The sequence below is a fragment of the Bos grunniens genome, chromosome 16, assembly GCF_055505025.1.
Source record: "Bos grunniens cultivar Pamir isolate PY7600 chromosome 16, Bosgru_T2T1.0, whole genome shotgun sequence".
In the NCBI taxonomy this organism is placed as follows: domain Eukaryota; kingdom Metazoa; phylum Chordata; class Mammalia; order Artiodactyla; family Bovidae; genus Bos; species Bos grunniens.
The window spans coordinates 54,001,634-54,019,031 of NC_141180.1; the positions used below are offsets into that span (position 1 = coordinate 54,001,634).

Below are 17,398 nucleotides of genomic sequence, written 5' to 3' on the forward strand. Positions count from 1 at the left end.
CACACCAGGCCTCCATGTCCGTCACCAACTCCCAGAGTTGACTCAAACTTATGTTCACTGAGTCGGTGATGCCATCCAACCATCTCATCCTCTCTTGTCCCCTTCTCCTCCCACCTTCAATCTTTCCCAGCATCAGAGTCTTTTTCAGTGAGTTGGTTCTTCACATCAGGTGGCCAAAGTATTGGAGTTTCAGCTTCAGCATCAGTCCTTCCAATGAATATTCATGTTAGCTTTAATTTTTTTACTTTAATTTTTTCAGTAGTTCAATGACTACCTCGTGTCTTCTCTCTGGCCCACCCTCGGGCACCTGCCAAGATTACTTAGGCCACTTTTGCTCAAGGGACCCCAGGGAATACCCTGAAAGTTCAAACTTCCCCCTCCCTCCCCCCCCTTCTAATTTGTTGCGAAAGGAGGTCTGAGCAGGATTTTGGCTGTTAAGCACAGCTGCCGCACCCTTCTGGACTCAGGCACCTGGATAAAGGTCTAACTGTCCCTAGCCGGGCTGCCCTCCCCCGGCTCCTGCACAGCCTCACCGTGACCCTGACCATGTACACACAGGCTTCCCTCTGCGGTGCACACTCGGCCGCACCCAGACCCCCACCCGCTGAGCACACAGCACCCCCAGGCAGACCTCGTGAATGGCTCCTTTAAGCTCCAGAGCCCTCTTCTGTAAAGGTAAATACATGTAGAGCCATGTGGGTAAATTTCCAGAGCCGTGCTCCCCGGGCCTCTGTGTCTGGTCCTGAGGGTCAGCGCTGAGCACCGGCCAGGCCACCTGGGGCCCGCTGCGGGGAGTGGAACGGTGACGAGGATTGTATTTGCGGCTGCTGGAAATTTTTCCAAGAGTGGAGCAGGCTATTTGTTTATGCCTTCTCCTCCTTTCTCTCCCACCATCACTGTCTTCCCTCCAACCACAGGGAAGTGGAGCAGAGAAGCTGGGAGATGCTGGCTCCCTGCTCACCTGTCCCACGGCAGCTCTATTACTTTAGGGAGAGGTGCCTGCTGACGGTCCCAGGAGAATGGCAGCTCTACGAGGGGCCGGGACCCTGTCTCCGTGGAGCACGTGCTCCGTGAAGCAACAGACGTCTCAGAGAAAGAGACAGAGTCCGAAGCCCAGGGCTGGCCTCCCAGGGCCCTCTCTGCCTTCTTGGCCAGACCGGCGCCTCTGAGCACCTGTCCTTGCACTGACCCTGCATACGTGCTGCTTTTTTTCCTCCCATCTGGGCTCAAACTCCCTGTTCCCGTGGTCCCTCCTGAGCCAGGTCTAGAGAAGGATAGAGCTTCCTCTCCAGGGTTCATCAGACAGCAAGGGGGATGATGATCAAAGAAGATGGATTAGAAGAGATGGGGGCGGGGGGAGGTGAACATCGAGCCTCAAGTCCAAACAGGGCACATGGGCTGTAGCGGGGTGGGGCTCGAGGAGGGGAGCTTAGACTGGTCCTGAGAGGGAGTGGAGGTGGGGCGGGAAGAACTTGCAGGGAGAGGCAAGGTCCAGTGCAGATGCCAAAAGGTATGGGGGGCGTGGCACCATCCAGGAGCGTGGAAAGCAGGCCAGAGCCCCAGTGAGGATGCTGGGAGGATGGAGGCTGGACACGGGTTATCCAGAGTCTGAATTGACCCCCGAGGGAAATTAACCTGAGGTTCCTTTTCACCCTTTCTTCTTCTGCACAGACCCTCCAGGCACAAGAAAATAACACTTGCACCTTCCAGAAAGGGCTTCTCCCTGCTGGGGAAGAAGGACCCAAGGATCGAACCCGGGTCTTCTGCGTTGCAGGCAGATTCTTTACCAGCTGAGCCAGTAGGGAAGCCCTGGAGAGAAAGTAAGGACGCAGAACAGAGAGGACTGGATGGATGGGGGGAAAGTGGTGGTGGGGGGGAGTGGGGAGAGGCAGAGACAAGAAGAGGCCGGTGTAGAGAAAGGACTGTGACGTTTTTTGTTGTTGCTGTTTGTTTTCTTTTGCCTAAAGTCCAGTCCACTGATCTTCCTGTCATGGGCACCCAGTAAAGCTGGCTGAACGGAAGCAGAGAGGGTCTCAGGGCTGGGCGGGGTGTCCCAGGAAAGCTCGGTGGGTGAAGGGAGTCCAGAAACTGGGAGCACCAGCCCAGCCAGCTCAGTGCCCCTCCGCCCTGCACACCGGGAAGCCCCGGAGAACACACCTGCCCCAACCACGATGGGCTTGTGTCCGAGCAGCCTTGGGTCACCACTGTGGTGAAGGAAGGACAAGGCCATTATGCAAAGGGGAGGAACCGTGGCATCTTCCAAAAATGGCAACCTCAATATTTCTGGTTGCACGTGTTCTTCTGGAGCCTTGCCCATCCCCACCACGGGGTGGAATCTGCGTTCTCCCCTTGAACCTGGTGGGCCTCTGTCTATCTCGATGAACAGGCATGGCAGGAGGGATGCTTCCTGACTTCTAGGGCTCTCTACAACTTCTGTGTAAGAGGGTGAGCTCCCTTAAAGCCCCCGTGGAAGACACCACACAGGAGGCAGACAGACCCCGGAGCTTCAGCTGACCAGCCTCCAGCCTAGACACCAACCTGTGGCTGAGGGATCTTCAGGTGCCCCCCAGCCCCATCCACCCCAACCCCATGGGAGACCCCAAGAGAATGCCCTGGCTGAGCCCAGTCATCCTTCAGAACCACAAGAGAGAACAAGAAAATGATTGCTATTGTTTCAAGCCTTTGATGGTGGGAGGCAGGTTGCTAAACAACAGATACAGGTGTAAGGAGACCAGGACCTTCCTGAAATCTGTGCCTGGCCAGGGGCAGTGAGATGCACCTGCCAACTAACAGAGAGGAGTCCACATGGAGAGATGTCAGTGCGAGGATGCTGACATCCAGTCACTCCAAGGTCCTGGGGGCACCCCAGTACCCGAGATGCATTGCACATGCCTGGTCCAGGAAGCTGGCACGATAGATGGCCCTGCCAGGGGGAGTATCCCCGAGATGCAGGAGGGCTAATCTCCTTTGCTGCAGCAGCTCCCCAGAGGAAGGCTGGAGCTTTTCTCCCACGGGGTCAAACATCCCAGCAATGCCGCCCTGACTGCGGCTCCATATTGTTTCCTCTTTCCCTAGGATGACGCCTGCTCCTAACTGTGGCTGGCACTGTGTGGAGTCTTCACCAGTTCCCAGCACAGGCATCACACCCTGGGTGCCCAGTGACCACCCTCCATCTGCCCCATGGTACTTAATGCCTCCCTAGTCTCCTTCTCCTCCTGGGTCTATCACGGTATCCCCCAGGAACATTTTTGCTCCCTCTACCCCCAAGGGACGTTTGGCACTGTCTGGGGACATTTTTGGTTGCCATGCTTGGGGAGTGGGGTGCCAGTTCAGCTTGCAGGCAGAGGCTGGGAGCGTGCCATGCAGCCTGCAGCACTCAGGACAGCCCCCGGGACGGAGAATGACCCAGTCCCAACTGTCAGCTGTGCTGGGGCCAGGAAACCCTGCTCTCTCTCGAGTCCTGCTTGCCTCACATTTCATCCCTATAGTACTTTGTTCCTTTGCTTTCCATGGTGACGGCTAGATACATGACCCTTCCTGAGACTGAGATACTGGTATGTGCTTCCCAGGTGGTTTGGTGGTAATGAATCCACCTGCCAATGCAAGAAATGCAGGTTTGATCCCTGGGTCAGAAGATCACCTGCAGAAGAAAATGGCAACCCACTCCAGTATTCCTGTCTGGGAAATCCCAAGGACAGAGGAGCTTGGTGGGCTACAGTCTATGGGGTCACAAAAGAATTAGACACAATTTAGTGAAGAAACGAGACACTGGTATCTAACAATCTCCAGCAGGCCTGATGCCCTGCTGACGGGACGAATCTCTTTTGGCCGAGGCAGCCTGGTGAGTCTCAGCTTTGGAATGGAGGGGAAGGAAGTCCCGAGGAGCCAATGGTGCCCCCACTCCGGGCGCTGGTGGTGGTGGTGGGGTTCCTAAACGAAGCGTACACTCTGCCAGGACCCGGCCGGAGAGATGAGTCCCAAGGGGCCGCCCCTTCCGTGACTGCTTCCTTGCCTGGAGCAGCCCAGAAAAGGGTGCCCCCAACCAGAACGATGCTTCCATACAATCACATCACATTGTATTAGCGCTGTCAGGGGCAGGAGGGGGAGTGGGGCGGGGAGGGGGGTGCTCCACTCTGCTCACATCCCAACCCTGGCTGTAACACGGGGCTTCAGTCTCCTTCCGTGAGCCGCACACAGAGCTGGAGCAAGAACAGATGATCCAGGCCGGATGTGTTCCCTCCCTCCCTCCACCTGATGCTCCTGCGGAGAGCTCTGAGAGGGAGAAGGAGAAGGGAGGATGGAGGGGGACGGGGTGCCAAGGCCTCAGGGGCACAATGTCGCGCACCGAGCTTGCGTGTATGACCAGAAGGAGGCCGGGCTCCGTGCGCCGGGAGGACACAGCCTGTTGTCCATCTCTGCTCCCTAGCTCCCTGTGAGAGTGGCCCCCATGGGGACCCCCTGATAGCAGCGTTACCTGCCAGTTCTCTCTTGCCTTCCTGCCAGCCACAGCCACATCCTCGCTGTCCTCCTCAACCCCTCTGTGCCCCAGGCCCCCACAGGAGAGGAGGTGGAGCCAACCCTCCTTCTAGACTCCTACTTCTCAGAGCTCCTTCCTCACTCCAGGAGGATCCAGCCAGCAGGGGTCTACTTTCCTGACTTCCTAGGGGCCTTCACAGTGTCGAACTAAAGGAAAAGTCTCACCGTGGCTGGGGCAGCAAACGCAGGGGAAAGATCACATAGGGGACTGTGGTAAGAATGAGCACAGGAGGGGCTTCCCTGGTGGCTCAGGGGTGAAGAGTCTGTCTGCCGATGCAGGAGGCACAGGTTCCATCCCTGGTCTGGGAAGATCCCACATGCCGCGGAGCAGCTGAGCCCACGCGCCACAACTACTGAGCCTGCACTCTAGAGCCTGGAGGCTGCAACTACAGAAGCCCTGGCACCCTATAGCCTGTGCTCTGCAACAAGAGAGGCCACTGCAATGAGAAGTCCATGCACTGCAACCAGAGAGCAGCCCCAACTCGCCACAACTAGAGAAAAGCCTGTGCAGCAATGAGACCCAGCACAGCCACAAGTAACTCATTAAAAATTATTCAAAAGAATGAATGTGAGAGGTTTCCTCACTCTGATCCCCAGGGAGAGAAGAGACCACCAGTGACACACCCGTAAAGTTCTGCACCACATGGGAAAAGGAGAGATGCAAATGCCACCTTGTTCCCATTTCCCAGGTGGGTAAGTTTTTGAGGCTGAAAACAGCAGAGGCACTGCAGACAAAGTGGGTGCTGGGAGAGGAAAAGGTCCAGGCAAGGGGGAGTGAAGAGCCTCCCAGCTTCTCCTGGAAACATCAGGGAGAAATGGCCGTTGCATGAGCCCTGAAAGCTGGGGCAGGAGACTTCACTGAGTTTCCTGAACTTTCCTCCAAACACTAGCTCCTCTGTCACCTCCTCTCCAAAGCTTCAGTGTCTGTCAAAGCCAAGTGCTAGAGCCGACCCCGTGGGGTATTCAAAACCAGCCGCGTGTACCTCCTCCCCTCAAGCCTTGCTCTCCCCAAAGGTAATGTGCAGTTTGCAGCTATTAAACCCTTACTAAGTGTCAGCCTCTGGCAAGTAGAGCTTTCCACGCATTATTTAATTCCATCTTCATAGCCCTATGATGTAGATACTATTATCATCCCATTTTATGGATGAGAAAACTGAGGCTTGATGAGGATGGTGATTTGCCTCATGTGACACAGCCAAGAAGTGGTGGAACCAAGAAGCCAACTTCTAACTGATGGACACTCAAGTCCTCACTCTGGACCCTGCTATTTACAGATATTTGCTGATGTCTGGGGCTTCCCTGGAGGCTCAGGCGGTAAAGGATCTGCGTGAAATGCAGGAGACCCAGATTCGATCCCTGGGTTGGGGAGAAAGGAATGGCTACCCACTCCAGTATTCTTGCCTGGAGAATCTCATGGACAGAGTAGCCTGCAGGGTACAGTCCATGGGGATGCAAAGAGTCAGATGTGACTGAGCAACTAACACTTTCACTTCTTCACTGATACGTGTGCATTGCTTGGCTCTGTGTGGAGACATACAGGCCTGTGAGGATCATCCCACCCTGAGAAGTCGAGGATGGGGGGCTGGATCCCAACAGCAGTAGCTATAATGCTATGGTAGCTATAGTGCACACATGGCTTTTTCCATTCAAACCGAATAAGATAAAAAATTCAGCTCTGTGGTTGGATTAGTCACACTTCCAGTGTTCCCCATGTAGCTTGTGGCTACCATACGGACAGAGCAGAACATTCCCATCACTTCTGAAAGTTCTGGTGGACAGTGCTGGCTTGGAGTCTGCCCCACTGCACACCGGCCATGCAATGTTGGGCCAGCCAGCAGACCACCCTCCTCCTGGGGCTCCTGTGCCTGTACTGTAGCTGCCGAGGGTCCCACTAGACCTCACAGAACATGTGGCCCTTCATTTTTGAAATCCCCTGGATGAGGGCCTCGCTGGGCCTGATGCCGTGTGGGGGGATGATCTGAGCAGGGGTCTCAGACCTTGGAATGGAGATGTTATTGCTCAACATACATGAACTGAAGCCCGGTGCGGGGGCGATGTGCGGCTGCCAGGGGAAGCCACAGAATGTAGGAAGTAGTGAGACCTCAGGGAACTCAGATCCAATCCCCTCATCTCAGGAAAAGGCCAGAGACCACACAGGGATGTGGCCTGGCTCCTGGCTCAGGGAGCAGCAGAATAAGCGAAAAGTCACACTCTGACCCACAGGCCCACGGGGAGCAGAAGAACCCTGTCAACTCCTCGGGCGTTTCCTGAGATTGCAGAGGACCCTGTACGCGACAGTGGGGTGGGGGAGAATTCTTTGGGGAGAATTCCTACTGCCTCTGGAGAGATGAGGTCAGGGGCAGCAAGGAGAGATGTGCTCAACCTTGGGCATCTGATGGGCAGGAACCCCGCTGTGTGACGGCCAGGGCAGGACGGGGCCTCTGGGCGATCCATCCCTGCCCTGTTTACAGACCTGTCTCAGGTGCAGCCGGAAAGGGAGCTGGGAGCACAGGCTGCTGCCACAAGGCAGACGCTGTGAAAGAGCATTTATAACCAGAAGAGCTGGGAGAGGAAACGATGACTCATGGACTGCACACATCTGCCCCAGGAGGCTGGGGAGGGGGGTGGGGCAGTGCGGGCAGTGCTGGGCTGGTGGTGAAGCCATTGTTTTAAGAAAGAGGAGAAACCAGCCAACACTCATTTTTAAATTTTTAAAAAAAAAACTATAAGCACTATCTTTAAAAAACATATCCTACAAAATCCTGGCCCAGGACTCCTGAAAAGTGGCAAGCTCATCAAAGCTGTCTGAGAAACTGTCACAGCCAAGAGGAGCCTTAGGAGCCGTGACAACTAAATGCAACGTGGTATCCTGGATGGGATCCCGAGACAGAAAAATGACTGGGGAGAAACTCAGGAAGGTAAAGGATGGACTTTGGTTAATGATAATGTATCAGTATTGGTTCATTAATCGTAGCAGATGTCCCACACTTATAATGTAAGAAGTTAACAATCAGGGAAACTGGGGGTGGTGTGTATGGAATTCTCTGTACTTTTCATCTCAACTTTTCTATAAATCTACAACTGTTCCAACAAATAAAGGCTATTAAATTTTTTTAAGGTGCTTATTAAAGTGGCTTTTAAAAATTATAAGAATCACTTTTAAATGATTATTATTATATAACCTTTAAAAATGGGAAAATAGGGAGAGGCTGAATTTGCTCAGGATTCTACAATTTGCCAAGTGCGTTTGCCTATATTAATTGCATTTTTCACCATGGCCCCGGGAAGGAAGTATTATCATGATTCCCATTTTCTAGAAGAGGAAACTGAGGCTCAGAGTGCCTGGATAACCTGCTCATTGTCACGCGGGCTAGGAAACAGGAGAGGAAGCCGAAACTGGAGACCTCCTTCCTGGTGCTTTTCCAACTGGCTCTGGGCTCCCCACTCTCTGCTGAGCTCGGCTGTGAGGGGAGACACCCTGTGACACCTCTCAGCAGGTGCTGTGGGGCTTGTGTGACCCTCAGCGGTAGGGTGAGGGTAGAGGCTGGGTGATCCACCTTTAGGGGCCAGGTTACAAAGACACGGGGCTGTGCGGTTTCAGCACTGGCAGCCTGGAGCCCTCCCTCAAGAAGCTGAGGGCCTTTGGGGGCACCTGGCCAGGGCAGCCACCTTCCCCTGAGAGCCGTGAGGGCAGTGGGGACCGTGGGGAGCTATGTAAAAGGGGCAGTGTGAAAGCTCAGAAGTGGCCCAGTGAAAATCAGAGGCAGAAGGAGCTCGGCTCTTGGGTCTCCCAGCCCTGGGGGCCACCATGGCCATCACCTGTCACAAGAGGCTACCAGCAGCAACTCCAGGCTGTATTTAGCTGCAGGGCAGCCTGGCTGAAGGTCAGCCTGGATCTCCAGCCCTTCCTCCAGAGAGGCAGACTTTTCTTCCCTGACTCAGTGCTCAGCACAGCCAAGGTCTGCAGTACAAGTGGCTCACATCAGAGCCGCCTACAACAGTTAGGGTTACTCTGGTGCGGCTTTGAGCTGACCCTCTGGGAAGGTGGTAGAAATCTGTGGATTAACTACTGCCAGGCAGCCCTGTGAAGGAAGCCCTGTTGGGAGATGTACAAGTCCAAGGACAGCCCCGGCCCAGGTTCCCTGGCAAACTGAGTGAGTCTCTGGGTAAAAAGTACAGGTAAGGAAATACAGTTTGCTTTGAGAATGTTACCTCCATATTTCCTCAACAAAGCCTCATGGCAACTCGTGATGGGAGTGAGAAGAGTGTAGAAAGATTTAAAATCATATTCAAGTTCTTTCCTTGGGCCATTTTTAGCTTTGTGGCCTTGCATGGAGTCCCCACCTGCTGCCGCAGCTTTCTTATCTGCATAGTGGGGTGAAAATATTTATTTGGATGAGATAATAATAATATCACTACATGTAATAATATTTATGACATGAGATAATGAGATGAAAATGCTCCATGAGTTGCACACTGTTTCTTAGTCACAGGGGCTTCCCAGGTGGTGCTAGTGGTAAAGAACGTGCCTGCCAATGCCGGAGACGTAAGAGACACGGGTTCGATCCCTGGGTCAGGAAGACCCTCTGGAGGAGGGCATGACAACCCAGTCCAGTATTCTTGCCTATGAAATCCCAAGGACAGAGGAGTCGGGAGGGCTACAGTCCATAGGATTGAAAACTGGACATGACAGAAGCAATTTAGCACGAATACACAGGGTCACAGGGGCTGTTATCACTCCTCGGCTAAGATAAAAGATCTGGTGGCCTAGCCCAAGATCTCCACTCAGTGTCCGGCATGAGGAGTGATTCTAGAACAGTTGAATGCCCCATAGTAGGGAATCTTTGAGATCACCCTGCTGACCCTCCCCACCTTCCCTTTTTAGAAGAGGCTGAGGTTCCTAGTGATGACTTGCCCACGGTCCTCAACTGTGAGGTGAGCCTCGACTCCTATCTCTAGTCGCGTGGCAGGCATTGCTGCCGTTTGTTCCTGATGCTTCTGAACCTTCGGGGACCGGGTGACAGCCACCACCCCACACCCACCCTCTGCCCAGATGCCAGAGTCAGGGTGAGAGTTCAGTTCACCACATTTCACAGTTCATAGTCAAATCAGGATCCTCCAGTACAAAAGGCCAAGAGAACAAAATGGCCAATGTGGTATAAAAACAACAACAAACAAACAAAACTTAGAAATGGCAAACCTGATTACTGAGAAGTTTTTAAAGGACTTTAGCTTAAACTTGTTTTTATTTAATTCGGTGCATATCATGTGGATTTTTACCCCAGGAATGTAAACTTTTTGTGTCTCCTCTCCAAATGGCCTGACAGTATTCCAACAGGACTTACATCTTACAATTCGGTCCTTGAGAGATCATTAAGCTCTGAAGTGGATGTTTAGCCCAGGTGTGGAATTTAGCCCAGATATGACCGTTGCCATTTCTGTTTCCAGATTTTTCTAAAACCCCCGTGGTTAGCTGTAATCTCCATCAACTTCTAGCTCAATTAACTTTCATTTTCTCTAACCAATGGACTTTTCTGGAGTACCCACCTTAGGTGCCTAAGGGCCCCTGGGTCTATCTTTTGTGAGGGAGAGAAGGCAGGAAATGGGAGGTAGGTATTCTTTAGGTAAAAGTATGCTCTGGCATCTCAGGAATTTGCACACGGATGCTGAGCTCAGATAGTGGGGTTTGCACGCCTAGCTCTGAGTCATGCTCTCCATTTCCCAAGGGGCCCCCAGCATACCCTGTCTTAACATCTTAATGATTCACAGAGCGGCCCCGACATCCCTCAGAGGTTGAAAACTTTCCATGCCCCTTCTAGGGAGTCTAGCTCAGGGATTAAACACAGACCGTCTGCATTTGCATTCCAGGCCCTCGCTTCAGCTGTGGGATGACCTTAAGCAAGTCACTCCCAGGACAGAACCTCTCTGCTGGGTGGGCCAGGAAAGAAGGCACAATTCAAAGATGCTTAACTCTGTTACTGATGGACTAGTCTGGAAAACAAGTTGAAGCTGATGGCTCAAAATTAGGTTTTGGTTTATCGCAGCAAATAAGCTGCTCCAGCGATCGTAGGCTCATATCTACTAGGAGTAAAACATAATAAGCGTGGATTCTATGAGAATCTTAAACAGTGGTCGCAGGCCCCTTTGTTAAGACTTCTTCAAAGAAACCCTGGGGGCAATAAGCCACGAGGTCCTACTTAGAGCACAGGTAACTGTACTCAAGGTCCTGTGATAAACCATAATGGTAAGGAGTGTGAAAAAGAACATGTATATGTGTAATTGAGTCACTCTTACAGCAGAAATTAGCACAACATTGTGAATCAACTATCCTTCAGTAAAATCAATTAAAAAAACAAAAATAAAACGCAGGTGCTTTCATGTCAAAGCAGCCTGTAGGTTCCAGTCTCAGCAGGCACTGTATTCAGAAATCAGAGCCCGGCTTCAGAGAGCCTCACAACTCAGCTACTCCAGTTAAAATTACTTAAGTGAACATTACAATTGCCTCTGTGACAAGAGCACCATGTCCACTGTTGTGATACCATGGTGAGCTCGTCCTGCAAACACTGAGGACACCCTGGTACGTTAACTTCCTCCCCCCAGTGACTACTAGGGTTTCCTCTTCCTTTACAATGAGTCACCATCCCATCCCTGAACCACAGAGAACTGATGTCTCAGTGCTGCAGCTGACCCGGGGGAGTCCTCCTAACTGGTCCTCAGCCTGGAGCCTGACTGCTCCGTGGGCCACTAGTAACACTGGCTCCGGGAGATGCAGACGCTCCGGGTGGCTGAGATCCAGGAGCTCCTCTGTCTCCCAGTGGGAGCATGTTTGTAACTTCAGCAACTAGCCCAGCACTTCCCTGGTGTTCCAGAGGCTAAGACTTCTCATTCGCACTGCAGGGCAGGGGCCCGGGTTTGATCCCTGGTCAAGGAACTAGAACCCATGTGCCACAACTAAAGATCCCGCATGCTGCAACAAAGATTGAAAAGTCCATATGCTCCAACTGAGACCCAGCACAAAAATAAATACATAGTAAAAATAATAATAATCTCAACTCTTTAAAATGACAACAGCAACAAACAGCCCAGTCTGGTGCAGGGGACACAGGGGGCCTCACTGCACCTCTGTCTATTTGTCTACCACAGCACAGGATCCTAAGGAGACAAGACATTCCAGGAAGCTTCTGGAAATGGAAATTGCCAAAGGGTTTAGCAAGAGAGCGGAATCATAACTATCCCTCACTCTTTGCACCCACAGCTGTGTCGACAGGCCCCTGTAGCCTGCTTAGATGCCATCACTTACCTAGGGCTCCTTGGCAGATGTCTGTGCGAGTGGCTCCTCCAGTAATAAATTGGGGATTATCGCAGATCTCCTGAAAACGAGACCCACAAAGTATTGTCAACATATATGCCATATGCTTTTGTAGTTAGGACACCTCAGTTTCCAACAGATGCACCAAACCCCTCTGTCTCTCCCGTCTCCTCTAGGGAACGCCTGGCCGTTAGACTGCCATGGGGTCCTTCTCTGACCCCTGCTCTGTGGGTCCTGATAGGTGGTAGGGGATCCTACTGCTCCACCAGATCCCAACACCCCATACTGCTTGGAGCCTACTTCATCATGCCACTTCCTAGGGCCAGGGCGGTGGCAAGTCCAGCCTCCTCTGGGGGCCTGGAGATGCTCCACACTCTAAAGTTGCCCTGCCCACCACGCCCGCCCCTCTCCTCTTTTCCTGCATGGGATTTCTCCTCTCCTACCCAGTTCCCTCCTTCTCCACATCTTAACATATCTCAAGACTCACTGCCACCAACTCCATGAAGCCCTCCTTCACAGTCTGGCCCTCACTCATCCTTTCCATCCTGAATCCCAGAGTATCTGTACTCTGCAATTCAGCAGCTAGATGTGTGCTGTGCATGGTGCTGGATACCACTATGTCTTCCTAACACTTATGCTTCTTGAGGGCAGGGGGAGGTATCTAGCTTTCTGGATTTGCCCACAGGCCATGATACTCGGGGCGGAGGGTCCGCATACTATGAGCCTGCTGTATGTCAGTATTGTGTGTGGTGCTTTATCTCAGGAACATGGATGGGCAACAACCCCGTTTTATAGGTGAGGAAACAGGCTAAGAGATGAGCCACGTATCCCAAGATGCATCGCTCATGGCTGTAGACAGCAATGGGATTTGACTGCTGTAAACCATACACTCCTTCCCCTCCTGAACTGCCTCTAAATGATTACTAACAAGCCAAAAAGGGCTGTCCCACAGGTCGCCTACTGGAAGCCAACTTTGAGTAGGGCTGGCCCCTCTGCTGCCCTCTCTGAGCACGCTTCCTGATTCTGAAGAGCCCCACCCAAAACCACAGAGGAAGCACAGAGCATAAATCTGGGCTTCCCTTGGCCGGGACCCTTTGATTTGGAGGAGCTCCACCCCAGAGTGCCCCGAGGGCCCCCTCTGTGTCAAGCAGAAACGTTTCCTGGGTGAGGCCAGGATCTAGCCCCTGTCCATCGTGGCTTAGACTGTAGACCCTTCTGGAATCCACAGCAGAGCACACTCCTCTCATGCCTGAATTGTCCCTTCCCTGTTCGGGTGGGTCTGTCTGGGGGAAGACAGGCACAGTGAGAATGCTTTTTTGCTGAGGCAGAGGAAGCCAGCTTTGCCCGAGGCCTGCCAGCCAAGCACTTATCCTGCTGATGGAATACACGGAGCTTGGTGCTGGGAGCCTAGAAATCATATTGATAATCCTCGGTGCGCCAGGCACTTATCCCAGAAGGGTTTTTCCATTATTTTTGAGAAATTTTTCACGTCTTTGGCAGCCTCTCCAAAGAAGGCAAAGTTTAGAGTGGCTCTTAGAGATGCTTCAGGAAATTTGTACACAGCATGAAGGGCACGAATTAAATACAGAACATCACAGTCTCAGGAAAGGGGTTGAGATCCTGGGCTTTGGAGTTAGCTGGAGTGTGACTCCTGGCTCTGCCACTTCTTATATAGTGGGTTCTATGACCCTGGCAAGTTACTTCACCTCTTTTAGACTCAGTTTCAAAAAAAAAAAAAAAAAGACTCAGTTTCCTCATCTGTATAATGGGGATAGTGATGACAAGTGTACCTACAACATCTGAAGGTTAAATGAGATGACTATGGATGTGTGTCTCGTAAGCACTATATCAGTTACCGACTATTATAGCTACTGAAGGAGTATCATAATCACTGAACTTGGAGGCAGGAGATGCAGGCTTGAGGCTGAATTCAGCTAGCTGAGTGTAAACAAGTCATTAAGGTCTCAGAGGCCTTAGATCAGAGGTCTCCAACCTTTTTGGCACTAGGGACTGGTTTTGTGGAAGACAAATTTTCCCATGGACAGGGTGGGGGTGGGGAGATGGTTTGGGGATGATTCGAGCATGTTACATTTATTATGCCGCCGCTGATACACCAGGAGACTGAGCTCAGGTGGTAATGTGAACAATGGGGAGCAGCTGTAAACACTGATAAGCTTTGCTTGCTCACCAGCTGCTCTCCTTCTGCTGTGTGGCCTGGTTCCTAACAGGCCATAGGCACCGGTCAGGGCAAGGTGGGGACTGGCATGTCTGCCCTCGCTCCAACCTGACTGGTGCCATCCCTGATGGTGACCAGCCCACAGTGACTTTAGCCGTGTCCTCTTCCCGTCTGTGGAGCCCTCTGTGGCCAGTGTTGAGAAACCCCCTCTGAGGAAGGGCAGCCCTTTGGCTCCAGGGCTGGCCCGCTCCCCTCCCTCCTCTTACTCCCTCCTCTCACTTCCTCGGGGCCTCCTTTTTTCTTTAGTTCCTTTCTCTCTGGGGCTTGACATATGCTTGTGTGCGTGCTCAGTTGCTCAGTCATGTCTGACTCTTTGTGACCCTTTGGACTGTAGCGCACCAGGCTTCTCTGTCCATGGGATTCTCCAGGCAAGAATACTGGAGGAGGTTGCCATGCCCCGCACCAGGGGATCTTCCCCATCCAGGGATCGAACCTGCATCTCCAGTGGATCCTGCATTGCGGGTGGATTCTTTACCACTGAGCGCCAGGGAAGCCTGGGACTTGGCATATAAAACATTCCAATTGCTCTCGTCTGAAAACACAACCTCTCAAGTCCCAGGTCCCACTCTCCCTGCCACCTTTCCTCCTTTCCTTTCGCAAGAACGCTTCTGGAACTACATGAGCACGCTCCTCATTTCTGGTTCCTTACTTTGGGGTCTACAGCCATCTGGCTCCTACCCACTGCAATTCGGTTGTTGTTGTTCAGTCACTAAGTTGTGTCCAACTCTTTTTGACCCCATGGACTGCAGCATACCAGGCTCCTCTGTCCCCCATTATCTCCCAGAGTTTACTCAAATTCATGTCCATTGAGTTGGTGAGGCTACCTAACCATCTCATTCTACCCCATGGCAATTGCTCTGTTAAAGTCACCAGTGACTTGCTTTTGTCTAGATCCAGTGGATACATTTTTGATTGTCTCACTTGACCTGAACTACAGCCGTGTTTGAGAAGGCAGAGAAGGTGGCTATGAGCTGTGGACTCTAAACACCCCCAGGCGGACAGTCCTGGCTCCAGCCCAAGACACCTGAATAAGCAGATATTTAACCTTCTCAAGCCTCAATTTCTTCAGCTGCTGAATGGGTCTATACCTGTTGCCCTCCCCATTGGTTGTTCAGCTCATACCCCTTTCATGCCCTAACCTGGGGCTCTAAAATGGGCTTAGATTTCCATTTTCCCATCTGGAAATCCTACAGGTATTCCCAACTGTTGGGTGACCTGTCTGTCTAGCCCCTAATGCCTTCAGAGGCAAAAACCAATATGCACTATGCCTAGCATACAGTAGGTGTTCAACATAAGCTTACAGAATGAATGAAAGAATAAGCAAAGAAGTATATAAATTCACTCCACAGACTGTCATGTACTATACAAACGTAAGGCAATTACATTCTCGTTTATCACTTTCACGGTCGTAATTTTTTTGAGGCTTGTTACAATCTTGCATTCATTCATTCATTCCACAAAGAGTCTTTTTGTTCACAAATGTATCCCAAGCATTTAAGACAGTGCCTGACATTTAACAGGCACTCAACAAATACTGTTAAATGAATGAATGAACAAATGAATGCTTACTCTGAATGCACCAGGGATTGACTGGTGAACAATACCCACACGGTCCCTGCAGTTCAATAGGAAGGACAAGCAAATGTATGTAATTATGTGAACAAACTGTGAAATGCTGTAAAGGAAATCAGCAGAGTTCATGATGAAGAATGACAAGATGAGAAGCGGGGCTGCAAAGAATGGTCAGGACAAAATCTCTTTGGGGAGGGAACACCTAAGTCCCAAAGAATGAGTGAGCCAGATTCCAGAAAACTGAGAAAGAGCATCTCTGGCCAGTGAGGCAGGAAAGAGCAAGGTGCCCTTGAGAAACTAAAAAGTGCTGGGCTTGGTGAGTCAGTGGAGAGAGGAAACTCTCTCTTTTAGATAAAGAAATGGAGGCACAGAGGTTAAACAGCTCACTCAAGTTAGCAAGAATTGAACTCAAGTGCTCTGGGCCAAGGGTACCTCCTATTGCACTTGCTGCTTGCAGGCTGGGTTTGGGGTAACAGAAGGTGACCAGCCGATGGGGGTGGGGGTGGGGGTTCAGGGGAGGGGAAGCAGGACAGGAAGGCTTATTTTCCTAACAAGAATCTAGAGGCTGGATTTCCCAGGAGGCCTCCTTGAGGTGTGGTGGGGGAAGGTCAGCGAGGTGTCTGTCCCATAGGAGGTGGGGCCAGGAGGGTTCCCAGGGACACAGGATGTACAAACTGATCAAGGAAGCAAACTGCACCCAAGGCCTGCCAGGGCACGGAGAACAGAGATCCAGGGCCGGTAGGAAAAGGGAGCTCAGAGGAGGCCGGGAGATTCCCGGATGAGGAGCAGGAACCGGCTCCTGGCTGTATCTCCCCTATCCTTTTGATAATCACCAGGGTAAATATTACAGGGAGCTGTCTTGCCAGTTCCCATCTGGAAAAATAAACAGGAAACTGAGTGGATAAATCTAACCATCACTTCAAGAGACAATCCCTAGTCACAACGTCCAGGCCATGCGTGGACTTTCTCCCTGAAGCAGAGATAACCGAGTTAGAGACCGACTTTCCCCGTGAAATACCGTAACACTCACGCCCCGGTCTCCCACCCACCCCCCACCCCCGGCCTCCCTTCTCCGCTATCCGGAATCCAAGAAGTTTCCTCCAGGTCCCCTTATGTCACCCGCGTTTTTGTGAGTTTTTGCCAGTGGGCCTGCTAGTGGGATCTGTGGGCAGTGTGCACCTCGGCGCGTCCTAAGGGCCCTGTGGGTGGCAGATGGGACGCGGGCGACCCCGCGCCAGCGGAGCCCCGGATCGGGTTCCGGGCCGCGGGGCTCGCTCCCCGCGCTTCCGCGGCTCCCCGCGCGCGGGGCCGGGTTCTCGCCCGCTCGCAGGCCCGGCCGCCGCACCCCCGGGCCCCGCATCCCGCCCCGGGCGCGCTCCCTACCGTGGGCCGCTTCCACTCGATGCCCCGGGTCTTGCTGGAGTAAGGTCCCAACTCCTTGAAGCCCAGGGAGGACGGCAGGGCCGGGAAGGAGGGGTCCTGGAACAGCGCCCCGGCCTCCAGGCACTCGTCCCGCAGCGCCGCGTAGTCCTGGTTGAGGTACTTGACCGCCCTCTCGTGTGAGCCCAGCCCCTCGGCCGCCTCCCGGTCCTTCGCCAGCTTGGCCGCGATGCCCGCCATGGTTGGCCCGGTGCCGCCGGACGAGCGAGCGAGGGTCTCGGCTGCGGCGATTAGCAGCGCTCGGCAGGGGCGCGGCCAGGTCCCTGCGCGCGGCAGCGGGACTGTGAGCTGCCGCCGCCGGCGAT

At 52.7% G+C, this 17,398-nt stretch overlaps 1 protein-coding gene across 1 annotated transcript in view; it reads right to left on the minus strand.

Moving 5' to 3' along the window:
- CAPN2 (calpain 2) overlaps nt 1–17,398 on the minus strand; it is a 58,366-nt gene extending 40,968 nt beyond the window's left edge. The window contains exons 1-2 of the mRNA XM_086345199.1: nt 17,037–17,398; nt 11,837–11,906 (exon numbers count right to left, since the gene is read on the minus strand). Of these exons, the coding sequence (XP_086201325.1) occupies nt 11,837–11,906; nt 17,037–17,273 (307 nt within the window). The 5' untranslated portion in view covers nt 17,274–17,398. The remainder of the gene's footprint in view (nt 1–11,836; nt 11,907–17,036) is intronic.